The sequence below is a fragment of the Struthio camelus genome, chromosome 8 (assembly GCF_040807025.1).
Source record: "Struthio camelus isolate bStrCam1 chromosome 8, bStrCam1.hap1, whole genome shotgun sequence".
Lineage (NCBI taxonomy): Eukaryota > Metazoa > Chordata > Aves > Struthioniformes > Struthionidae > Struthio > Struthio camelus.
The window spans coordinates 25,468,620-25,493,120 of NC_090949.1; the positions used below are offsets into that span (position 1 = coordinate 25,468,620).

Genomic DNA, 24,501 nt, shown 5'->3' on the forward strand with positions numbered 1-24,501 from the left:
CGTGAAAGGATGAATGTCTTGCTGTTCTCTCCCTGGACGTGGTGCTGTCTCCTCGCTGCTTCCAGGCAGGGGATGTGGCTCTGACTAGTTTGCTGGTTGTGGTCACTGGACTCTTTTTCCCATGCGGAGTGCCTGGGGTTATTGAATGGAGCGAGGAGGCTGCTCATGGTGTGGCCTGGGGAGAGTCCCTGCTTCTGGGCCTTGGGCCTGGCCTGGCTTCCCCTGCCTTATGGAGCTGCTGGTGGAGGCCACTAGGCTGTGGCTGGAGGTACTCTTTGGAGCTGTTCCCAAGCACAGTGGTAGCTGGTATCTCTGCCCTTTTGGGAATGTATAGGGAGGGGTTAAACTGTTCTCACTGGGCAGAGGGTGATTTTATTTTGCTTTCCTTCAGATGTGCAGAAGCTGATGGCTTGTGGGTTGGACAAACCTCCAAAAGATGAGAGTCGAGCTGGAGCGGATACCCTGGGACTTGTTTGTGAAGAGCGAGGCGTGACTGAGGCTGAAGAAGGGGACGCTGCAGCACCGTTACCTACCCTCAGCATAACACCAGCCCATGGTACTGGCCTCAGGGCAGCACCTAGCTGATGCCCTCTGGCAAGGCCTGTCCTTAAGCACACCTGCTCCTGCTATTGGGCAGGCTGGGTTGACCGGAATAAGAAGCCACTACAGCCTGTCACCTTCTTTCTGGCAGTCAGCTGAGTCAGAATCAGGACATATGGAACATGAAAGCCTTGGCCAGCTTTCATGGGGTTTTGTGGGGTGGATCTAACGTGAGCTGACTGCTGCCCATGGCCCATGGCAGGCTCCCTGTGGGCAGGGAAGTTACAGGTAGTTAGAAGATACTGGGAACAGCAGTACTGGGCTGCCCAGGACAGTAAATGACCACTATGTGGTGATCCAGACTGGCATTACCAGCAGTACATTACGTTAGGCAGAAGGGCACAGGCGGTGCCTCAGGGTACCTGGGATTTGGTGGTGCAGCCCTGGTGCAGTCAGCTAGACCTGTGTTGGAGATGGGCACAGTGCTGCTGTGGAGGGTGGTGGTGGAGTTGAACACTCATGGCTGCCTGGGAAAGGGCGTCAGTGTGGCTGAGGCACTGGGCTGGGCAGTTGGCCCCTGGGTGAGGAGAAGGGCCCTGGGGTTCGGGTGATGAGCATCTTTTAAAGCCAATACCTGCCTGTGGGTGCTGCTGTAAGGGCTGTGACCTCTCAGGCCAGGAATGAAGAAACTATCAACAGTTTATTTGGGATTGTTTCTTTTACAGAAGTAGGCCGTGACTCTGGAGAACAGGGTGGCCCCTCACGGAGAGACGTACATATCTCCTTCTGCCGCCAGAACTCGCAACCTGAGCTGGGCGAGTGCCGCCGATTTCGCTGCCCCATCTACATCTACAGCTGCTCTTTGGAGCTGTTGCGAGAGCAGCTTGTCAGCCCACGGACACACCGTCCTCCCCGGGACATCTTTTTCAGGTAATACCAACCATACTTGATGCCTGGACAGAAGGCAAAAGAGTATTCCTGACAAAGAGACTGGCTGTAGCCATGCCTTGTTCTCTTGGCGTGGCTTCTCTAGCTCACAGTAGCCACTGCCTGCGCACGCCCCAGGACCCTGCTTTGCTGGTGCCAGTGCTCATTTGTAGTCTACAATGTGCTTAAGTGGTGCTGAAGGCTGCTGTGTCTGCTTTTTTCAGGTCCCAGTCTCTGGAGCGTCCTCCTACTGCTGCTTGGCTAGACCACAAGCATAAGGAGTTGATGAGTTACTGCACACTGCTGCAGGAGCACTCCCACCAGTGCTATGTGAAAGGTGAGGAGCAATGTGATGGGAACTGAGCTGGGGTTTGGGCTGGACCCTGGATCTTTCTTCCCAGAAAGGTAGAATCTCATTTTTCCTGTGATCTTACACTGAGCAAAAGGGGGAGCTGTGGGACTGATCTCCCATGAGGAGGGATTTAAAGATGCCTCTGCACATTCCCTGTGGGCCTTGCAGAGGCTGTTCCTGGACACGTGCCCTGCAGTGCTGTGAGGGTGGACTCCCTTCTGTGGCCTTGTCTGTCGCCTTCAAGGCGGCCGCTGGGTGTGGGTCAAGCCCACACTAACACGTGGCATTAGCCATCTTCGCTGAGTCCTCTCTTCGACCCTTGCATTGGCTGCAACCCAGTGCTAGGACTCGGGTGAAGACTTTGTCTTTGCTGCACAGCACATGACCTTTGTGTGTCTCCCTGGGCTTACCATCCTCAGAGTGGGGCACTCGAACACGGTGTTTGATCCATAGGGCTGTTCAAGAGCCTTCAGCAGTCCCACAGCATCAGTTCCCAGGACCTACTCACAGCTATGGACTACTGTGAGGAGTTGCTCCAAGAGATTGATATCACCAACTTCCTACTGACGGTGTGCAGCCATGTGCGCTCTTTTCGAGAGAGCCACCAACATTTCCAGACGAACCACAAGGCTGCCAGCTTCCAAATGGGCAGCATAGAGCAAGAGGAGGAGCAGAGCTCCAGGGAGCGGGGTATCTTGGTCTCTGAATCCAGGTAGGGACCCGTTTAGGTCTTACTTTTGTTCTTTACATTGGTCTGGGATAGATCTTTCTTCAAGCGTCCTCTGCTGCTTGCTGGGAGGAGTGTTGTAGGACAGGGTTTAACAGTGCTAGCTATAAGAGTGGATATTTCCAGTAGGATACCTAGCTGGTACAGTGTCCTCGAGGACTTCTCCATTTTGTGCTCCCCAGTGGCATGAACCCTTTAGGTGACTCTTGCGATCTTAGCTCACTACAGCTGAGTCTGGCCTGCGCTGGAGGGTATCCAACAGTTTGTTTGCGAGTAACGCTTGGGTTTGTTGTTGCTGGAGAAATTACTCATCTCCTGCTGCCTCACTCATTTGAGATTACTATTGACTGGTGAAAATGATGGGTGATAGTGTTTGTTATCTTTTTCTAATGAATAAAGTCTCAAGTTTTTGATGAAAATGCTGGAAACATTTACAAGAGAAATATCAAGGCAGAATTGAAATATGCTTGATGCTAAGCTTCTGTACTGCCATTGCTTAGGATATTTCTGAGGTTCGTGTTGCGTCTAGAAACTAACAGGGAAATAATGCTCTGCCTCAGAGTACTGTCTGTCAGAGAAACCCCCTTCTTAGGTTGTTTGTTCCCTGATTGCACTTGATTATCCTTGATTCTTTATGTGAATTGTACTAGCATTTGCTGGGAATCTCCAATCCTATATTCTCTTATATTGTAAGTCAGTGAGATGAGGCTCTGATCTTGTTGAGTGCTCAGTGTTCTGGAAGTCAGATGAAGTCTTTCTCAAGTGCTGCTTTCCCAGAGGAGAACTGTGGGAACTTTTCTTGGTTTATGACGTATTACAACTTACCTACCCAATGCAGACTGTATAAACAGTCCTGAGGGATGCATGGCTTCTGACACATTGCTCTCAAATCTACTGCAGCTCCCAAATCTGCCATCTGTGCTACTAATTCCAGTAGCTGGGGATTACTTTGTCCAACCTACATAGCTCTCCTCAGATTGCTTTTTCTGAGTTTTCTGTCATGGAGCTGCTGAGTGAGCGTGGGTCTACAAGCTTCATGCTCTGCTCCGTGCTGCCAGAGTGTTAGGCATGGTGTGTGCTGTGAGATGCTCTGAACTAGGTGCTAAGTTATTTGGATGGCTCCAGGCCTGTCTCTGTACTCAGCTACTTGCCTCTGTTTCCTAAGGAGGGTGTAGCATGGTGTAGAGTACTTGGCCACAGGTTCAGCATGATTAAACTGCCTCTGCCTGGCTTCACATAGCCCGAGTGCTTATCTGAGTTAGTGAGTGGGAGGGGGATTTTGGGGGCTGGGGGGGGGGGGTTGTGGGTAACGTGTAAATCACAGGGATGATTATAGAGAGGAGGGGAGGTGGGATGCTTACACGGTAGATAATACATGTAACTACTCCTGTTTCTCGATCTGCCTGTCTGGCCTGTCCACAATCCTGTCAGCGCGGAAATGGAGGACTACAGTGAGCAGGACTCCCACAACATTGCTAGCCCCACAGAGGAGCCAAAGAGCAGTACGGGCACCAGTTGCTGTTCAGAGTTTCCCCTCTCACTGCTGGAAATTGGCCAGCCCTGTCAGGCTCACCCCGACTTGCATAAAATTATCCAGGTGAGGGATGTGGGTGCTCAACTTGGCTCCCTCAGGACGATGGAGTGGAGTGTCTGCCTCATGTTTGGGTTCTCATTTCTCTTTTAGGAAAAGTTCTTGGAAATTGGAAGCTTACATTTCAAGCCAGTGCCATCAAATCCTCACTACTTCTTCTACTGCCCACCGTCAGCCAAAAAAGAGGTAGGCACAGTGCTGCCCTGGCAGGCACCTATTCCTTGTGGAGACTAGTGGCTTTGCTTGTCATTGAATCTAGACTTTGGCTGGCAGATCTCTGGGCAGACTGAGCAGCTGGGTGGTCCAGGGATGGCCTGGTTCACTGTCTGGTCTGGTTTTGGTACCTGCATGCAGCACACTTCCTCTCTCCCTGTCAGGAGGAAGCATCTCGAGATCAGGCAGACAGGAAAGGCAGTGAGGACATGGAGGGATCAGAGGCAGAACTGGCCGCAGAAGAAGGTAAAATCTGCTTGCTCTGCCCTGCCACAGAAAATGTCTGTTGTCCCACTGTGCTAATGCCTGTCAGAGCTTGGCTTGCACTTTGTCTGAAGAGGTCTCCGGGAAGCTGGTTTGCCAGTGGGGATCCTGTGTTCGCAGGAACCGTGTCTGGGTGCTGCATTGCCACAGAAAGTGACCCAGAGCTGGAGGTGGAGTATCGCGAGAAGCTGGAGCACGAGTTCCCGGATACAGATTCTCTCTCAGACTCCAACACGGTGAACCAGGATGACGACTCCTTTAGTGTGCTAGGAGGAGACTCGCTCAATGAGCAGGAGTTCCTGGAGCAGGAGATGCCCCCGCTCTTCGTGCACCTTACCTGCTCAGTGAAGCTGCGCAGCCAGCACAGCTCCATGCCCGTGCAGTCCCTGCCCACTTGTCTAGGTAAAAGCAAGCCTTGCTGTGAGGGAAAGGGGCAATAGGACCCTCGTCAGGTCCCTGCTGGGCAAGCGGCCCTTGGACCAGACGTGCTGTGTCCTGGGTTGTGCTCCCTTTGGGCCTACCCTTACTGTACCGGAGCCCCCAGTGTCTCCCAATACCGGACAAGGGCTCTTTCACCAGGTCTCCCGTTTCCTGTGGGTCAGACCATGGAGGTTGTCCATGGTGAAGGATGGTGGCCTGTGCGGGGAAGCCACCTCTTGCAGTCTCTGTGCTTGCCTCCAGGCCATGGTACATGTGTAAGCAGAGCTGTTTGTTGCATGATCCCCTTCATCTGGGGTCTCTCCTCAGGGGAAGTCTTGGGCTGCCTGGAAAGCTGCCAGGGCTTGAACACCATTGACTTGGGGGACCTCTGTGTGACCCTGGATATCTTTGTGTTGACGCTGCCTCTGGAGATAGAAGTTGTGAATGCAGACATTCTCCACAACCGGTAAGTTAGGAGAGGCCTAGCTGCTCAGCCATCTTCTGGCTGCCCGTCCTGGCCAGGCAGGCTCTGTGTGCTAAGACTCTGGGGATTCTCTTCCTCGCAGGGCCTGCCACAGCCCTAAGAAAAGTTAGATTTTTTCCAAGACAGGCTCACCTTTTCTAGGGACCCCTGCTTCCTCTCTGGAGCCTGTGTCTATTTCTCCTTCCTGGCTCAGAAGCTGATGTTCGGCCTGCTTTTTCTCCTGTGGCAGATGTACCTCAGAGAGCAGTGTGTCCTTCACCCGCTCTCCAGGGCAGCCGTCCTCTTTCCGCTCAGATGAGGATATCATGCACAACTTGGACCGGCTCCCGTCCACAGGAGATGAGAGGTATGGCACTGTGTGGATAACAAGCCCCTCATGGGCTCCTTTTGCTGCTGAGGTGCTGCACTGAGGTGTCTGCATGAACAGGAACAGCTGGCTGATTCTTCTTGTCCTCTCCCCCAGGCACCCTGCACTCTCCAACCTTCCTGGAGTGCACAGACAGGCTATTGAAGCCACCATGAATGAGGTAAGCCATGCCTTGCATACTACTTGCTTCCCGCTGAAGCAGCCTGGCCATAGCACATTTGCTGCTTCGCACTTTGTAGCCTGCTCCAGGCTGCAGCCTTTGACAGCTGAAGTAGTTTTCAAGCCTTGCTGATGTCACACAGGTCATTGGCCTTGTGCTCTCCAGAAGTCTGGGACTACCTTGAAAAGATTCTTGCTGCAATTGAGGTGGGACAGGCAGACATCTCCTCCGAAGCCCCTCTCTTAGGGACGGTCAGAAGGGAATGAGGAACATAAGTGATGAGAGGGGCTGCCTTTTGGGCCTAGTTCGGTTGGAATTGGGGCAGCCTTGCAAGTGCAGGTCACCTGGGTCTTGTACTATGTCCCTTCTCTTCTCAGATTCGTTGGCTCCTGGATGATGAGATTGTGTCTGCACTGCGCCACTCGCAAGTCATCAGCACTGCCATCCTGCACCGGGTGGCCACCCACATCTATAACTCCAAGGGGCGGCCCAGCTGCCACAGTGAAGTGGTGCTGCTCCAGTTTGTCTTTGGACCCGAGCACTCTCTCGAGAAATTCAAGGAGGTAAAGAGAGAGCTGTGAGGCAGTGCTGTGCCCTCAGCACGCAGGATGCTTATTCTTCCCTGTGTTGCAGGAGTTCAGGAGAATGGCTCTGCCCGGCTATGTGCTCAATGCAGAAGGCAGCGACTATCACTACCTCTCCATCAGCCGCCTGCACTCCAAGCAGGCAGCTCCAAACCCTTCAGGGGTACCCTGCTTACAGCAGCCAGCTGGAAGTGACACTAGGACCGCTCTGGGCCAGGCAGGCCGGGAAGGAAGCAGTGAAGCCGAGGCAGAGGGCTCCGAGCTCCCCCATGCAAGCTGTGTCCTCCCAGAGGAAGCCCAGGGTCTCTGGGAGTGGCCGGAGAGCGAGAGGAGCATCATGCCAGACACTGGAAACCCCATAGGTGGGGGCAGCCAGACGCAGGATGAGGTGAGGGACACCAAGAAGGTCTGTATGGTGGGAAGGAGTGGGACTTCTAGGAGCTGAGAGTGGAAGGATGCAGGAGGGTGATGGGGCTTTTTTTAGCCCCTATTTTCCTGGTCACTCATGCAGCCCTGGCTTGTTCAGGTCCCAGGGGAAGCACTGAACGTTGAGCAGAGCAGAGCATCTGGCAACGACTCCCTAGAGGAGGCAGCTCTGGAGACAACCATTCAGTCCTTGCCATCTTCATCCTCGGAAAAGGGCAACAGTGAGAAATCACCATCAGCAACACCATCGGCAGCAAGTCTGGCTGAGTCTGTAACCCGGGGCAAGGAAGGTAGGAGCTGTGAACGTGGGTGGGATGTTCCTTTGCCTTGGGAACAGGGTGTAAGGGAAGGGCCCAGCTTTGGCTGTAGCACAGCAAAACCTGGCTGCTGCTCCTGCTCCAGTCTGTGAGTACCAGAATCAGTGCCCAGGACTATAGGCCTCCTCTCCCTTGCCAGGGCCCTGGCAATTTGCTGCGAAACAGTACCTAGGGTACAAGGCTGTGCTGCTGCACTGATATCTCTTAACAATGTGAAGCCCCTGATGACCCCAGTAATATGTGGGTGAGCCCCATCCCCAGTGCTCCCCATGGCCAGCACTGGCTGGTTGTTGTGTGGTGTAATATTTCTCCAGCCCATGGAGCACGTGAAGGGGCACTTAGCGAGTGCTTTCGTGATCAGCCCCTTTTCTCTTTGCAGGCTCCAGCAAGCAGCGTCCCAGCCGGGTGCAGAGCCTCGTGTCAAGCCAGGGCAGCATGGACTCCGACCATCTGGGTGAGTCTCCTGTTACAGGGCTCTGCCCTGCTGCTGCTCCCAGGACAGGAGTGACAGATAGCATGTAGCCAGACACTGGCACCACAGTGGTCGTGGGGGAGCATGTGGGACAGTGGGTCTGAGCTGGGGAGACCCCAGGCTCTGAGAACAGGGTTTGTGAACAGCTCTGTCTCCCAGAGCCTGCTGTGCTCTGAGAGGAGGCTGGCTGCCAGGTGGTCTGGGACTAAAGCAAGGATATGTTGCAGGTTATGATGGGGGGAGCAGTGACTCGGAGTATGAGGAGGCACTGATGAGCGACCAGGAACCCAGGTGTCCCCTCATGCCGGATTTCTGGCTGATCATAAAAATCCAGCAGGACCGAGTGGAGGTCTATTACCACACACGGTAAGGAGGGTCCTCCTGCCTGGCTGCTGCTTCTCTGTACTAGGACCTTGTTGCCACTCTGTTGTCTCTGCAGATGAGGTGTCCTTCGTACCTGTGTGGGTGGGGAGCTGGCAGGATTAGACTTTGGTGCTCCGTACAGGGGGAGCAGCCCTCATTCCCGACGGCATTCCTGCTCCCAGCACGCAGGGACAGGTGTTGTCCAGGTGCCCTGCTGACCAGCCTGTCTTTCCTCTTCCTGTAAAGCAGCCTGAGTGTGGAGAAGGCAGCAACAGCAGAGATGGGAGAGGAGCAGTCAGGGGAGTGCCAGAGTCTCAATCAGTTGGTGGTGAAGAAGATCAGTGAAATCTGCAGGGTCGTTAATCAGGTAACAAATCTGCAGAGGGCTGTGGCGGAGCTGCCCATCCTGGAATGGCTTAGATGGGAAGGGACCTCGGGAAATTATCTGGTCCAGGCCCTGCTCAGAGCAGGGCCCATGAAGCCATTTCAGCTGGTTGAGCCCCAGTTTAGGATCAAAGTGGAAGGGCCCTAATCCCTCCCCCTTGCCATCTTCTTCTGTGGGCTCTGCAAGCAGCAAATCCTGTTCTTTCTCATCTTTTGCAGCGCTTGCTGCTGCAGGACCTGCACGACAGCCACGTGTGCAACTCGTTGCTGGTGGCAGAGAGCGAGGAGGACATCTGGAAGAGTGAGACACCCTACACCTCTTACAGGCAGCGTGCCTTGCCCACAGATGGTATGACTGCTCCCCTTGACCATGCCTCAGCAGCAGTTCTACTGCCTGCCCTTGAGTGATTAAAAAGACAGTGACTTCTGTGCTGTGGCTCCAGCTGTGTGCTATGTTCTTTGTAGATTACTCCGTAGAGGAGAGCTACCAGCCCCGGGACTATCTGGCTGCCACCATGCAGTTCATGCCAGGGCACTTTGCTTGTGATGTGGTGTGGAGCACCCTCATCCACGTGCATTCACGGCTCAAGATGGGCCCCAACATGGGGGTCTCGCGAGGTGTGTATAGTCCAGGTTCCCCCTCAGGGTGGGTGTTGAGTGCCTTGCTTCTGGCTGGGTTGGTGAAACAGAGGGGCATGTGGTGTAGCTAACATCCCGTGTTGCCCTCAGCTATCCAGGCGCTTCGTTCAGTGCTCAACGCCTTCTCTGTAGTGAACAGGAAGAATATGTTTGTCTACCAAGAACGTGCCACTAAATCTGTCTTTTACCTCCGGTAAGAAGTGAGCCTGACCCTGCCCTGCTGCATGTGTTACTCTATGCTGTGAGCTTCTCAGGGCAGAAAGCACCTGCCCAGGGTCAGGGACCCTGCTGTGACCCAAGCAGCAGATCTCTGAGTCAGTCACATCAAGCCAGTCCCCTCTTATTCTCCTTATGCCCAGCCTTTACATGGGAGGGGAAAGGATGATTTTTGTGAGAGAGTCATCAATTTTTGCTCAAGCACCTTGTCATAAGGACTGATCCTCAGGAAGTGCACGGGGGAGGGCAAGGAGGATATGGAGTATCTGCAAAGGTATGATGCTGCTAACCTTGGAAATGGATGCTGACATGTATTTCTCCTATATTCAGACTCACTGAAACCACCTGCAGTGGGAAAGTGTGGGAAGCAGAGAGCGTCCTTAGTTCAGCATCTCGCTCGCTGGCACTGACACGCAGCCAGGAGCCCATTTACCCAGAGGATCTAATGGTGAGCCTGCTGCTCTGTGGGAGTAGACGTGGGTCTCCCTGGGTGACAAGGTACATGCCTGGAACAGAGAAGGGTGGGTATTTGGGGAGGGGAGGTAGCTCAGTAGTGCCAGCGACCTGGATTTTATGTATGATAGGATTTAGATTGTATATGTAGGGAATGGGGCAGCAGTGGGTGGGTTCTGCCTGACCTTGCTGGCAGCAATGATGGATCCAAGATTCACGTGGAAACTGCTTCCATGTGGCTGTTTTTGCTTCTCCAGGGCTCTCGTTCGTCTTTAGATACAGCCTCATGCCGCAGTGTGGACTCTGCCCGCCCTGTGGGACAGGTAGACAGGCATATCCAGCTGATGGTCCATGGGGTTGCCCCAGCAGGTAAGTGTTATGGTGCCCAGCAGCAGATGAGTTGTACTGATGCAAAGCGGAGGAACGCAACTCCAGTCCCTACCTTCCTTGCTTGAAGTGCCAGAGGGTGTCTCCGTCCTGAGCAAGCTGCTATTTCTTTCTGCCTGGGTGGGACGTAAAGAAAGGACCCATGGCCCAGGATGAAACCTCCTGCAGGCCAAGTGGCTTATGCCAACTTTCCCTGTGCGGGAGTGCTTCTCCTTTGCCTGCTGTGCCAGCAGTCTTGTATGATTAAGTGACGGGTAGAAAAAGACACCTGACAAAGTTGATGATGGGGAAAGATGTGTTCCCTGTTGGAAGCATCCAGAAGGGTAGCATACCTTGGGCAGGGCCCTCCCTATTGCAGTAGTCCTTGTTACCTAGTGGGGTGGAAAAGCTGCTCATGCCTCTGCTACCCTGTCAGGGCCTGAGATCACAGATGAGCTGGTGAAAGTGCTGCGCAGGCGTCTGGATGAGGCTACTCTGGATATCATCACTGTGATGCTGGTGCGGAACTGCAAGCTGACCCCAGCGGATGTGGAGGTACCTCCCCAGACAGCCATTCTGCCCGTCCCAGAGCTTGTAATATTTTCTCCCTTTTTGACTTGTCTCATCCTCTCCTGCCCCGGGAGAGGGAAGGCGAGGGCGATCTGCTGCATCCTACTCCCAGCTCCAGCGCTGGCTCAGGCTAGTGTTCACTAAGGTGCATTCTGTATGGGTGCCAGGGTAGGGAGGGATCCCCTCTGCTGAGGTTCGCAGTGTGGCAGGGCCTCCCTGTGGTACCCCTGGAGCATCTGCCTACATCTGTGTCAGGATGCTGCGTATGGGCCTGTGTTCTGCGACCTGCACTTTCCCTTCGCGTAGCCAGCTGGTGTAATTTGGACCGACATCAGAGCCCCAGAGCACACTCCTAGGTCTCAGCTGAGTATTAAAGCCTTCCCTCTGCACAGTTTATCCAGCCGCCTGGGACGCCACCCACAGAGGTCTTGCAGTTCGCGCTGCCCCCCTCTGCCCTGCCTTGGCTGCATGCGGTGGCCTACTATCTGCGCCAGAACCTGCTTATCTTCCTGCACACCCCGAAGTACACAGACAGCAATGTGGAGCACCACTTCAAGGTGAGGAGGGCTGTGAGCGGGACAGCTGTCTGCCCAGCTTCCCCCTGCTCCTGGGGTCATTAGCTGGGGCCGTTCAGCCACCATGCTCCCGACTGTCATGGAAACAGTCCCTTTTCTAAAGCCGACTGTGCCATGTAGTGGTAGGGATGAACTGGCATCGAACAGTGAAGCCTGGGAGGAGTCTGGCAGGACTGTGAGCTGTTCCTGTTTGGCCCATGTAAACTTTAACAGGCCTTGTTTTGACACAGGTGATCACTTGCTATGCAAAAAGTAGCAGCCACAAGCTCATGTCCAGAGTCTTCTCCAAGGAGGGTATCTCTCCCTGCTTGACCCCCTTTAAGGCTGAGCTTAGATCCTTGCATGGTTCCCTTAGAGCTAAGGGCAGAAATGTCAGGATTAATATGTTTGGGAACGGTTATCCACCCCCTCAGCACAGCCAGATGTGTAGTGCCTTGTAACTCCAGATAAAGTTGTAGGAGGGTTCTGTCTGCCCAGCAGTGGCCAAGGCTGCGCTGGCAAATGTTCTGTGAGGGTCTGGATTGCCTGCTACAGGCCTGGAGGTGAACTCTGCACGTACGTGGACCTCTGCTTACAGTTAAGACAAGTCCTCCAGTCTCTGTCACTGTTCTTCCTTGCTCTCCTTAGCACTACTTCCACCACAGCGGTAGCACCCCTGACCAGGATCTCTATCTGTACAACAAGCCGGGCGGCCAAGGCACTGGTGGCAAAGGTACTGTGCGCAACTCTTCACTGGAACGAGGCGCAGGGCTGTGTGCCAGGGAGCTGCTTTACCATATTGGAGAGCCCTGAATGGCAGAGGAGAGCAAGTATCAGGGAAGTGTGTTCCTCCAGTGGCTGGGAGGTGGGCAGGGTGTGTGCGCGGGAGATGATGCGCCCTTGTACGTGTGGCGGAGTGGGGCTAAGGCTTCCCACAGAGCAACTTGCTGAGCTTGACCAGTTGCTGTAGGAAACAGCCCTAGCCTGCACTAGCTATCGGGCAAGATGAGGCTGGACCTCAGCAAGCGTGAGGCACAGCAACTCCGTGGAGCTGAGGGTGAAGCCATGGGGCTGGAGGTGGGAGCAGGGACACACGCTGCAGGAGCCTTGCTGTGAAGGAATAGCCAGATGTTGTGCCTAACTGGGTGCTGGCTGTGGGGGCAGTGCCCTTGTCCTTTTCTGTGAGCTGCTGGAGGAGGGGTTGCATAGGACCCATCCTGCAGCAGGCTGTCCTATCCAGGCAACATGGCCTGTCATCTGGTCATCGTGTCCTTTGTTGCGTCCCTTGTGCACTGTCTGAATGTTCTTCTGTTATGTAGGTACCATGTCGGACCTTGTGCACCATCTCTTTCCACTCTCCCACTTCCAAGGTAGCACCTGTGGCTCCGGGCATTGCTCTGGTTTCCTTTCCCATGCAGCTCCCTGGCCCTTCTGGTCCTTGCTGTTCTTGTCTTCCTCATGTTGTGGCTTCAGCTCTGGCTCCTCTGTGTATCTGTGCGTGTGTGTGTGTGCGTGTGTGCGTCCCCGTGTCCCTGTTCAGCTGAGTCTCTTCTTCCTTGCTGGCTGGATAAATGGCCAAAGAGCTTCTGTTGCCCTGAGGTGGCAGCTCTGCCATCCGAGATTGCTGAGGGACAGTGTGCTGCCCTGTTAGCTTGCAAGCAGTGAACTCCAAAAATCTGCACCCTCTTTTCCCACGCATCCAAACAGGCATCTCCTCCCTAAGGAAGACAGGGATCATGATGTTTCAACTGTGGTTTCATGTTCCAAGGAGTAGCATCATAACTTTCCCAGTGGCTGTGTCCCAGGATAGCCAGTCCTGGGTGGTCACAGCCCAGTAAAGTGTGACTCTCCACTCTTACCAGTGGCCACAGCCTGTCAAGAGAGATGCCTTAACCTCAGTTCAACACTGTGTAAGAGCATGTAAATGATAAAAGCAACCAGCGCTGAGCACCTCAGGTGCATTGTGCAGGTGCCCCAGTCTCTGGTGGCATTGCTGTGATACTGAGGGGTGTGAGGGCTAGTACCTTGGGAGAGGGACTAGCACACAGTTCGTGTCTGTCGCCAGGGATCCTGCTGTTTCTTACCTGTGATTTAGCAGTTGCATTTCTGCTTCTCTGTGCTCCCATAATGGCACCAAAAGCCTTGTTCCCAGCTTGAGGGAAGTGAGCCTTTCTGCTGGTAGGGCAGGGGCAGCCTTCATCTCTGCCTTGTGGGACAGAGCCTGCTGCAGGGTGCTTGCTTGGCAAATTGTCTCTGTCCGGGGGAGCACATGCAAACAAGGCATCTGCTCCTGTGGCTGCTGACCTAGCCTACTTGAAAACGCTGCTGTGGGTGCTCCCTCTCTGGAGCATGCGTCCCAGCAGGAGGAGACTGAGATGCTGTGCTGGGTTCTCCTCACCTAAGAAGGACGGAAGCAGAGCAGAGCTACAGGAATGGCTGCGATCTGCCAGAGCAGGGAAGCTGAAGGGGCTCATTGCAGGAGCTTATCCTGAGGAGAAGGGGGAAGTGACTTCCTCTTGGTCTGCAGTTACCTACACGGGGAAGAATCTGATGAGCATTCACTGTTGTTCTGGTTGGCCTGGGACTGACTGTCAAGCCAGACAGATGAGGAGTTTTACTATTTAAAGAGGGCAAGTGTCCTTGGAAGAGCTCAGACTGGCTGTGATGTGAGGTGGATTTGCTACTCTTGGTACCACTGTGTTGACACCCACATCCCAGAGAGGTGCCCTGCTGCCATGAGAGGCTGCATGAGGCGGGAGAGCACTTGTGTGAGGCACTCTGCCCTTCTCCAAAGGGGAACGAGGCCGAGTGAAATCCCAGTCCCCTCTACCATTGATATCTAGGAAATTACAAACTTCTCCATTATTTGCTGAATAAAGGGTTGTTCCTGTGCCTGTTTGGGGGAGAGTCATCAGGGGATGCTGCAGAGATCTCAGCACCCTCTCCCTTGCATTTGAAATGTATGGAGGAGAGGTGGCTGCAGACCTTATACTTCACTAGGAAGGATGGAAACCAGGTTGTTGGTCTGCTGATTAGAGCTAGCCACAGGCTGCTGTTCCCTCAGTAGCAAGGATGCATCAGTGCTGGGGCTGGATTTATCACAGCATGGAGAGAGCACCCATCTTTCACGCTGTGCTGTGAATACAGTCAGGTGCAGTTTGGTAGCTGTGCGGAAGCAGTGGAGTCTGGTGCCACTCCCATTCTTGCTCCCTCGATGAGAAGTGACTGAGTATGGGCTCAGCAATGCCATGCTGGCTGGGCTCAGCTGGGGCTGAGGTTGCTCACATCTGGACATGTCATGTTTTGGCAGTGTTGAGGCAGCTTTGCTTTCCAGTCCCCTGAATGCTGGCTTAATCAGCTGGGAGATCTTGAAGGGGAGCGGGAGCATCTAGCTCCAGGTTACAGCGTGAGGTTTGGACCTCGCTACTCCACATTGCTGCTGCTTCCCTGGTGCTCTTGCCAGCAAGTGCAAGGCATGGGGAGTGGGCACCTATTTCTGCTGCCCAGGTGTGGTCCATAGTGGACCAGGTGAGAGTTCCTGGGGCTTCTCCTGTTTGCATGGACCACGATGTGCAGCACATGGGCTGCAAAGTAGGTGCCCCATTGTTGCTCTGCGCCTCCAAACTGCCCTGTTGTGCATGTGTGGGGCTCAGTGCAGTGAGGCAGTAGGAAGGCCCTGGATTTTACTCTGCAACAACTCATGGCTAATCTGAGGTGCTAGGCTGCTGTGCTGGTAGGAGTGTGTGGTGGAGGCACCTAACCTTGTACGTGTGTGCAGTGTGGAGGGGGCTATGAGGGTAATCTGCAACAAGGCGCCGTCATGTGTATAGTCTTCCTCCACAGGGACTCAATGTCCTGCATGGCCTGGAGAGGGTTGCTAGAGAGTGTCTGGGCTCTGGCTGCACCCTGTCCCTTGAGAAAATAGGGATGGTGGACCCCATCCTGGATCTCCCTGCATAAAGGCCCCTCCTGCATGTGGGGTGGGCAACCAGACAAGCTCCTGAAGAGCAAGGGGAAAGCTTGTTGTGATGCTGCAGGAGAGGTGTTCTTGGGGTGACAGGGATACTGTGCCAAGCACACCATGCTTCGTACCCTGGCTCCCCATGGGCACAGCTAGCCTCTTCTCCCCTGGCTGCGTCCCCTCCTGCGAGCACTGCCTGCTTGCTGCGTGTCGCGCCCATGGCACCATGCAACCTTGCAACCTAAGTGGCGACAGGACGATCCCAAGTCCCAATGTGCAGGTGCTGGGTGGCCACCCACGCTGCTCTGTCAGCCATACGCAGGGCTTATTGGGGTGCACCCAGCACTGGGCTGACAGAGGCCCTTTCCTTTAGGGATCGCGTGCATTGCCCTGACGTTTGTGGATGAGAACGGCAGCCCAACCTCACTGCTCCATGGGGAGAGGCCTGACCCTTTGAAGCTGCGTTCTTCCTCGCCCGTTGTGGGCCTGCTGCAGGACGCCGACTTTGAGAGCCTCACTGCAGTTAGCAAGCACCAGCCAGAGACAGGCACCCTGCGTTCAGGTACGGAGCGAAACAGGCTGCAAGCTGCTGATGCCTCGCTGCCTCTGCGTCCCCTGGGGCCCCTGTGAGGGTTGCCAATGGTGGGGAGCAAAGCAGTGCAGTACTGCCCTTTCACCGCAGAGCCCTGCCTCCTGGTGCGCCTGGATATCTGGGAAAAGGGCAACATCAGCCTGCTGCAGCTGTCCGAGAAGCTGCGTGGAGCTCTGCGCCACGCTCTCTGTGACGCCGTCATGGAGTTCCTCCTGCTGCCAGCCCCGCTCTGCGTGGAGGCCGCCTGCCCCCTGGGCACCATGGACCTGGAGGAGCTGGGCTCTGCTGGTGAGAGCTCGGGTGGGACAGCCATCCTGGCTGCCTTGCTCCTCCCGCTTGCCGGAGCTGAGCCTGTACTGAGGGGGACTTGTGGCTGGGGGGCTCGGGGGCTCAGGAGGAGGGAAGCTGCTCCCTCCTGTGCACACTGTGCTGTGTGGGAAGAAACATCATAGAAAATAGGTCTGGAAGAGGCCTTTGAAGGTCTGTCTCTGCTCCCTAAGACAAGGATGGACTTTGCCAGGTGTTGCTGAGGGCTTGCTTCTCTCCAGCCAGGCTCTGACCAGCCACAGTGGCATATGCAGGGGCATGGGAGGATGGGACAGCACAGCAGGAGAGACTACAGAGTCTGATTTGCACTGTCTCCGCAGGAGGCCTTAGGAGGACCATGTCAGAGACCAAGGGCCTGGCCATGGCCACTGGTGGGGCTGGCAGAGGCTGTCCTCCACCCTTGCACTTCACCTCCACCCCTTCGTCCAGCCCTGGGGAGCCCGTCACACCCACGAGCAAGCTGGGACGCCGCAGTTTCTGGGACATGCTGGTAACGTTACTGAGGGACGTGGTGGGAAGCAGGGCCTGGAGGCCCCTGTGGTGCATCAGGCTGGGAGGAATGGAGCGCAGGGAGCTGGCTGGGGCAGGGAGGCCAGGCTGGGAGTGGGGGATGTGAGAGCAGAGCACCAGTTAGGCAGTGGATACTCAGAGGCTTAAACACCTCTTCTCTGTAGAGCAAGGCAGAGTCCTCAGAGCTGGGCAGCCCCAAGACTACGGACGACATTGTGCTGGAGCGGCCAGAAGAGGCTCGGACGCGGCGGCGGCACAAGACTGAGAGCGTCAAGCAGCATTTGAGCCAGGATCGGGCCACAGCCACAGCTGAACTGGAACAGGCACAAAGGCAAGCACAGCCTCCTGGCCAGGCAGTGGTACAGATGCTGCTCCCCTCTGCCTGCTGTACAGCACTCCCCAGCCTGACGTCCTGCTTGCTCTGTATGCATCTTACGCTTCTGGACCATGTCCCCTTTCCTTGCTGTTTCTCCCTTACACAGTTAGATAGCTGTCTTGATCCTTCCACTTGATCCTTCCGAGAGCACTGCTCGTTTTCCCTGCCAGCGACCCCTCTCCCTATACTTTAGGGCCCTACGCAACAGCTGAGGTCCTTGGGGGACTAAGCTCAAGGGCTGTAACAACCCAAAAAGGGTGCGCTGCCCTGGTGACAGGAGGAAACTCTTCCACCTTGTGCCTTCGTCACTGCAAGCTTTGACCTGGTGTAACTGTTTCACTTCCTTCCCACCAGGCGCCGAGCCTGCCAGTTGGAAGAAGGGGATGTAGGTACCATGCACCCGCTCTTCAGTCAAACCTGCCGGGAGTGGATGGCGTTTATGAACCACTTGGGTACGTACCTCAGGACCCCGCCCCTCTGAATGGGCTGAGGATGGGCCCTTCTCCCCTGAGCTCTGAGGGCAAGTCCTCATATGGCACTGAGCCATCCGCCCTGCATCCGCTGCTGATCTCTACTTCACTAAGTACCCTGTCTCTCCCCAAACCCCATGAGAGTCCCATTGGCGTCAGTGCCAGCATCAGCATTACAGAGCCCTGGCAGGAATCCTGGCATGTGTCTGTGCAGCTGAACAAATCTACTAAAGCCTATGGTTGCATCTGCCATGCTCAAAGTCCAGGGCTTACTGGACTCGACTGCAGCTGCCATGGAGGTGGATGCCCTTCATGGAGGGGTTGGGGTATGTGTGGCTGCCCTCTTGCTGCCTTGTTGCTTGCCTGAGTACCTCTCACCTCTGTGTTTGCTGTCACACCTCCTGCTGGCAGATAGAGCTGTCCTTGTCACAGGAATAAGGAAAGAGCGAGGGAATGAAATGCCCTGCTCAGGGCATGCAGGGAGCTTGGTCCAGGTCCCAATTCATGGGCCAGAGCCTGAAACCAGGGGATGTTCTAGCCCCTCTCTCCTCCTCCTCCGTGTGCAGGCCTTGTTCTCCAGCTCTGCCTGCCTCAGGCCCAGGCAAGGCAGGAACTTGCAGTGGGGGCTCCCTTTGCCCTTTCCACTGCCCAGGTGGACAGGGCTTGGCTCTGGGGCAGCTTGGTGCCTGTCCTACAGTACTTCTTCCATGCAGGGTGCCCATCGGTGCAGCAGTGCTCAGTCGAGATCGTGTCCCGTTTCCTCTTGTCCTCCATCCTGGTGGAAGTGGTGAGCCTGGTGACTGCCCTGGCGAGCGACACCGCTGTCAAGGTGTTCGAGCGGATCTGGTGAGTCGTGCGGTTCATAGAGGGCTGTTTGGGACCAGCAAACATTGATTGGCTGTGCAGCCCCTACTCCCAGGGCTCTGCTTGTCAGCTGCCTTTGGTGCTGTCCTTTGCAGTTGCAATCGGGACACTGCCTTCCTGCCCTACAAACCTGGCCAGAGTGCCAGCCCTCGTCCTGCAGCCGTCAGACACTTTGTTCTGCTGGGCCGCAACTTCCACCAGTGGCGTTGCAGCACTGAGCAAGGTGAGTACCTGGCCAAGGTCTGTGGGGCTGGGTGCTGGGGGCTTTTTTAAGGTTAGAAGATAGGCGGACAGGGTGCCCCTCTGCTTGGAGAGACTGCCTGTGACTAGAGGTGGGCAGTAGGTTGTCTGTGTCAACTCTTGTGTCCTTCTTCTCAGATATTCTCAGATTCTTTGCTCTTATTCTCAGATTTGCTTATGACTCTGCCTCTTTCAAGGCATTCTTCAGTCCCTCATCCTCTCAAGGGTTTTCCTAGAGAGATTTTGGACTTTGGGAAAGATCAGGAACTGCATCCTATTTACCTGTCAGTGCACAGCCTTCCCAGAAGGAATAATCTCGGTCTTTCTGTCAGCCCGTCTTGCTCTAGACATGCCTCGTAGCTTTCTCTTTGGGAGGGGACGTTGCTCCAGCATGGCTGCGCTCTGCTTGTAGAGTGTGGCTCACCTCCGTGGGTAGTACTGGTGCCACATGAGCATGCAGCCTCAAACAAGGTACCTACCTTGCGTGGCTTTCACCTGTTTCTCCTTGCCAAACGTTATTGGTGTATTTGCCTGTCAAGGGGCTTTTCCATGGCTCCACACAAGGCAGAAGCCCTTCAGGTCTCTTAGGCCACAGCTGGCTTGGACCCACCGTGTCTACCACCTGCTTGGTGCTCCTTTCAGTCCAGGTGAATTGAAGTGAGTGAGGGTGCTCTATTTTTTGTGCTTCAGCCTTGTCCATCTTCCCCTTCCATGAGGTGGGGAGGAACTACTTTTCCTGAAGCAAATGAGAAAGGCTCAGCTCAGAATTTGTCCACACTGGAACAGTATTAGCTCTTAACTCATTGGTCGCATTTAACTAAAAGACCTTGCAGCTCCCATCTCTTGGTATGGATGAAGTGAGTGTGTCCCTATGCTAGTGCTTCCCAATACCGCTTGGACCTGGGAAGTCCTGGGGAGCAGTGAATTCTCAGCATGTAACACTATGGGTTCATCTCAGGCCTTCTGGAAAAGCTATTTGAATCATCTGTCCCACCTACAAGGTGCTTATAGGTGCCCTGGCAATGGCCTGACGTTCTGACTGCTGACGTGGTCCTTCACAAGACAGCCACAGCCCGTGTAATCAGTAGAAGTGTACGGAGCAAGCCTTTCCTTTGGGCACAGCTTGGAGGAGCCATGCATGCAGAGGTCAGCAGAACGAGGCACTGCTCACTGCAAGTGCTTGGGGCTCAACAGAGCTGGGTCTTCATTTTATTTGGAACCAGCAATCCAGGACCTCCCCAGTGAGCGTGGGACCAGAAGAAGAATGTCCCTGTCCTCAAGCCATTGTGCTCTGCTCACTCCTCAGAGGCTTTTTTTGGCAACTTAGTGAAGACAAGCTGACCTGTCATGGCCTGGAAACCAATGTGGCCTGCACTCCTGGGTGCTATCTCATACCTTACTGCTCTCTTTTGGCAGGGCACAGCAGAGTTGGAGGAGACAGGCTTGTCTGGAGTGTAGCTACATGAGGTGGGGGACTGGGCCGCCCTGCTGGGAAATAGTGAGCTGGAGGTGCTCGGAGCATACACTGTTGTGGTCCCTTCCTCTCCCATGCCTAGGCTGGGTCCCAGGGCAGGTAGCGCCTGGCTTGGCTGGTCCAGCAAAGTTGGGCACTGCTCTTTTTGGGAAGTTGATCTTGTCTCTACCTGCAGACAGCAGCAGTGCGGAGGAGCAGCCAGTCCCGCCTGCTTGTAGGTTCAGACGTAAGTCCCTGTTCAGCATGATGCCGTTGGAGTGATGGGCTTGAGCAATTGCTGCTCCAAAACCTCAAACAAAATGGCCTGGCTGTGGAAGGGCTCCAGGTGGTGACGCTGTGGCAGGACTCACCATGCACAGTCAGGTCTAATCTGGTTGCTCTAGGGCTTTTCTAACGCCAAAGCTGCAGCACTGAGAAGCCTGCAACTGGCAGAGGGGCTCTACTCTTCTCTGCTCAGTTTAGCTTCGTGATTGTCTGCATGGTGCTAACATTTGGGATGTTGCGTGGGATGGGAGAGATTAGAAAAGTCTGGGGGCCGTGCCATATGTCACGCTTTCCCTCCTTTTTTCTAGAAGAGCAAGGCCAAAGCCAGGCTGGACGTTGTAGTGAGTTACTTGAAACTGCCCATCCAGTAGCAAGGATGGACCTTTGAGTTAAGAGGTGTTACAGGGAATGGTGGAAATAATTTAAGAAAAGGGAAAAAATAGAAGCCAAAGATGTTATCTAGGAAGCTGGGATTTATTCAGATCCCAGTATATTTAGGCAAACAAGAAGTGATCTAGGGAGAGTGCAGATATCAGTGAATGCCAGCTACAAACTGTAATCACAGTGTAGACCCCCTTTTCAAATGGACTAAGCTTGCTTTCCTCTCCCTGACAATCCCATCTGGAGGCTGTTCCACACAGTCACTGACAATGAGAAACTTCCTTTATAGTTTTGGGCGCTGACTGCATCTATTTCATAGTGTCCATATCTGTGCAAATGCCGCTGCAGTGGAAACGTCTCCTGTAGCTGTGTCATGATAACAAATAGGTAAGCCATGCCAAGGAACGCATGGTGATAGCCCCTTAGCTCCTGGAATAGCCTCAGGTAGGACTAGCTGGGGCAAAAAAGCCACGTAGCTTTGAATACGACCAAGAAGTCTTGGGCAGTCTGAGTGATAACAGGCCTGGAGCAGGTCAGGATCTGTTCCGTGTTCCTTTGAGAGTGGTGAGCTGAACAGTACTGTGGCATGAGGTCCTACTGTGCTGCCTCAGTGGTGTGTGGGATGTAATAGCAGGAAGAATTGCTACTGAGAGTATCAACTCTGGCTTCTTTCAGCTCACAAAGGTCTTCAGCGCTTCGAGGCCATGGAATTCAGCTCAGCAGAGAGAGGGTCTGACCCAAGCCTCTCTGGGCGAGACTTGGCACCCCGGCAGAGGTTTCTCTTCATGGAGATTGTCGACAAAAAGGTAACAGTTGTGCATGTTTGATATTGTCTCCTTAAAGCTAGGCTGTTCCTAACCAGCCTGGGGCTGGGAAGACAAGGGGCAGAGCGCTGCTGCAGGCAGCTGGCCTCCCCCAGGCTGGCACCTGCTAAGCGGCTGGGCAGGACATCCCTGCTCGTGCTGCAAGCAGAGCTGGGGGCTCTCTGCAGTCCTGTGGGGAGTGCTAGGGAGGCAGCAGCCCTCTCTGCCACTGATTCCAGCCACCTAACTGGGCACTGTAATTGCCCTTTCCCTCCCATAGCAAGGCCTGTGGAGACGTGCAGTATCTGTCATGGAAGCCCAGGTACTTGTGCTCCCAGTGCAGGAAGCACCACTGCATACAGCTGCGGCTGTTAGCAGGGGTGTTGCAGATGAGCTGTTGCAACTATGCTAGTCCCAACCTTGCCCCGTGAAACAAGCTGGAGCTGCAGCAAGTACCACCCAGAGCACCTGGGGCAGCCTATGTCACTGTGCAGGCCCTCTCTGAGCAGACCCTTCACCCCCCTTCCTCCTCCTCTCTCCTACCAGCTGACGCTCTACACTTACAACTGGTCCCCAGACCTGGGGGCCAACCTGAACTGCTCGCTCACTCGCCTGCTGCAGTGGCAGAATGCTCGGTCCCACATCGTGCACTGCCTGCTCAGCCAGAAGCTGGGACTCTTCCACCACTACTGCTTCATGGACACACCATGGCACGAGGACAGCAAGCAGGTAGGGAACCCTGCCAGGCAGGGCAGTCCTTTACCCCTCATGGGGGGCCTGTCCTGGCAGCTCTGTGATCTGAGGAAGGCTCCAGACACTTTGTGCTTTTTGCATGCCAGTTGGCAAGATGCCCCCAGGTGCTCACAAGACTACCTGTAGCCATGCCCACCCAGGCTGCTACTGTCTGCTCTTGGAGGTGGCCAGTGGCGGAGAGGGATGCAGGTTCTGCTGTTGCCAGCACTTGCGTGTGACTGGAATATTTAGGGTGGACAAGAGAAGCCGTAGAGAATGGGCTTTCTGCTGCACATTACGGCCGTGCTGGGCAGAGGCCTGCTCAGGGCTTTGGGCAAGGTCTGCTCTCTTCAGTGCTGGCGACAGAGATGGCCAACAAAGATTGGTGCAGATGGTCAAATTTGGGTTTACTCTGTTCTTGTGGATCCTTGCCCCCAGACTGGCAGCGAGGAGGCTTTCATGGCTGTGTCTGTTTCTTTAGGAGCCAAACCCCTTCCTGAACTCCACTTTGGAGGTAGATGCACTGATCCGCAGCTCCAGCCCCCCACCTAGTAAGGAACAAGGCCGGCTGAGCAGCTCTGCACGCAGTCTGCCGTCTCTGCATTTCCATCCTGATGTGGTGCCCTTTGACGAAGCTCTGCGGGACGTTACCGCTGTTAAGCGCATACCCCATGGGCCTGACTTGGGACCTTTTGACCCTGTGTCTCGGCATGGGGCCCAGTTCCTGGAAATCAAGAGCATGGAGAGGAAAGGTAAAGCAAGGGCCCTGCTGTCATGGGTGCCCACCTAACTGCCTCATCCCAGCCCTGCTCCTGTCAAAGGAGTTCAGAAAGAGCAGGACAAGAGTCCTGGCAGTAAGGACAGTTTCCAGCTGCTCCCACCTAGGTGCTGTAAAAGGGGATGGGGTATGGCCCACACAGAGTGTGAGGTGGGTAGGATGGGGGTGAAGGGGAGTGGCACTACTTGGGGCTGTGGCTTGGTACTCTTGAGTCTGCTCTCTTTCCTCCAGAACTGGAGAAACAGATGAAGATTGAGAACCTTTTTGTGACCTGGCAGCAGAGATCAGCGCAGTCCAACATGCCTATCAGTGTGAGTGCAGCCCAGGCAGGTGGAGGGCAGGCTGGGCCCTTCTATGGGGTGCTAGGAGCACCAGGCTCCCAATGACAAGTGGAAGAAGCCCTGGAGCTTGGAGCAGGGGGCATTTTGGGGCTGGTATTTGGCTGTGGAGTAGAGCGCCCTGCGTGAACTTCTGGGGCTTCTGGGCTCTAGCACAGAGCTTTGGGAACAGACCCTCACTGCCCAGCACTGGCCGGGTTATTAAAGTCGGCGGGGACAGCTCAAGAGTTGAATCCCTGATTGAGCAGCAGGGTGGTGTGGCAGACAGCCCATTCCTAGGCTTGGTGAGGGATGTATGCTATAGCTGTGTTCCTCTTCTGCTGTGCCGAGCAGCTGGCAGACTTGGAGACCTTGAAGCAGTCCTCACGCCTGGTTCACTACTGTGCTACCCCCTTGCTCTTTGACCCGGCCTTCCGGCAGCAGATCCAGACTGACCAGCTGGGCAAGGTGGAAGGCAAGGTGAGTGCCGGTGGAGTTGGGCTTTGCGCACTGGGGCAAAGGATGGCTCTGCCGTCCTTTCTCAGGACAGGACTGTTCTGAGCTTGCCTCTGTGCTACTGGATGAATTTGCATCCTTAGCCCAGGGCTCCCACGATAGTGAAGATGGAGAATGAGAAAATATTTGCGTCCTCAGAGCCTTTTTCCTGCAGCCAGGCCATATCTCGGGAAGACTGGCTTCCCTTTGCTGCCCAGGGAATTCAGTCTAGCAGAGCCATCAGAGAGTGCCGTGTAGTACTGATCCATTGGGGAAGCAAAACTTGCCTGTAGGCGTTCGGCAGCCAGACCTGATAAACCTTGCCCGCACTCAGCAAATAGCTGGAACAATTGAAAACAAACCAGTTGAATCCTGAGCAGGTTGTGACCCGACAGAGTCTAACCGGTGCGGATCCCGCACCAGTCGCTCACGGTCTGTGTGTGTGTCGGAAGGGAAGAACAGGCTGTTGTAATTTATCTAAATGTCAAAAGGATTCCGACAGGGTCTTTAAGCAGCGGTTGCTACAGA

General features: G+C 54.8%; 1 protein-coding gene across 6 annotated transcripts in view; it reads left to right on the forward strand.

Moving 5' to 3' along the window:
* Positions 1-24,501, forward strand: part of SZT2 (SZT2 subunit of KICSTOR complex) — a 62,983-nt gene that overhangs the window by 26,087 nt on the left and 12,395 nt on the right. For 4 of the 6 annotated variants that reach the window (XM_068952817.1, XM_068952820.1, XM_068952821.1 and 1 more), the window contains 37 exons: positions 392-556; positions 1,266-1,470; positions 1,692-1,804; positions 2,273-2,531; positions 3,978-4,143; positions 4,231-4,323; positions 4,515-4,596; positions 4,735-5,016; positions 5,362-5,500; positions 5,748-5,864; positions 5,982-6,045; positions 6,423-6,608; positions 6,679-7,017; positions 7,156-7,345; positions 7,752-7,826; positions 8,072-8,210; positions 8,454-8,574; positions 8,811-8,940; positions 9,057-9,209; positions 9,321-9,423; positions 9,777-9,894; positions 10,157-10,268; positions 10,702-10,820; positions 11,228-11,392; positions 12,038-12,122; positions 15,724-15,912; positions 16,033-16,230; positions 16,590-16,759; positions 16,944-17,110; positions 17,510-17,607; positions 18,339-18,471; positions 18,585-18,712; positions 21,524-21,654; positions 22,198-22,380; positions 22,865-23,135; positions 23,393-23,472; positions 23,833-23,958. In XM_068952817.1, coding sequence (XP_068808918.1) covers positions 392-556; positions 1,266-1,470; positions 1,692-1,804; positions 2,273-2,531; positions 3,978-4,143; positions 4,231-4,323; positions 4,515-4,596; positions 4,735-5,016; positions 5,362-5,500; positions 5,748-5,864; positions 5,982-6,045; positions 6,423-6,608; positions 6,679-7,017; positions 7,156-7,345; positions 7,752-7,826; positions 8,072-8,210; positions 8,454-8,574; positions 8,811-8,940; positions 9,057-9,209; positions 9,321-9,423; positions 9,777-9,894; positions 10,157-10,268; positions 10,702-10,820; positions 11,228-11,392; positions 12,038-12,122; positions 15,724-15,912; positions 16,033-16,230; positions 16,590-16,759; positions 16,944-17,110; positions 17,510-17,607; positions 18,339-18,471; positions 18,585-18,712; positions 21,524-21,654; positions 22,198-22,380; positions 22,865-23,135; positions 23,393-23,472; positions 23,833-23,958 — 5,594 coding nt within the window. The remainder of the gene's footprint in view (positions 1-391; positions 557-1,265; positions 1,471-1,691; positions 1,805-2,272; positions 2,532-3,977; positions 4,144-4,230; positions 4,324-4,514; positions 4,597-4,734; positions 5,017-5,361; positions 5,501-5,747; positions 5,865-5,981; positions 6,046-6,422; positions 6,609-6,678; positions 7,018-7,155; positions 7,346-7,751; positions 7,827-8,071; positions 8,211-8,453; positions 8,575-8,810; positions 8,941-9,056; positions 9,210-9,320; positions 9,424-9,776; positions 9,895-10,156; positions 10,269-10,701; positions 10,821-11,227; positions 11,393-12,037; positions 12,123-15,723; positions 15,913-16,032; positions 16,231-16,589; positions 16,760-16,943; positions 17,111-17,509; positions 17,608-18,338; positions 18,472-18,584; positions 18,713-21,523; positions 21,655-22,197; positions 22,381-22,864; positions 23,136-23,392; positions 23,473-23,832; positions 23,959-24,501) is intronic. The other 2 variants (XM_068952819.1, XM_068952823.1) reach the window with 1 other exon arrangement.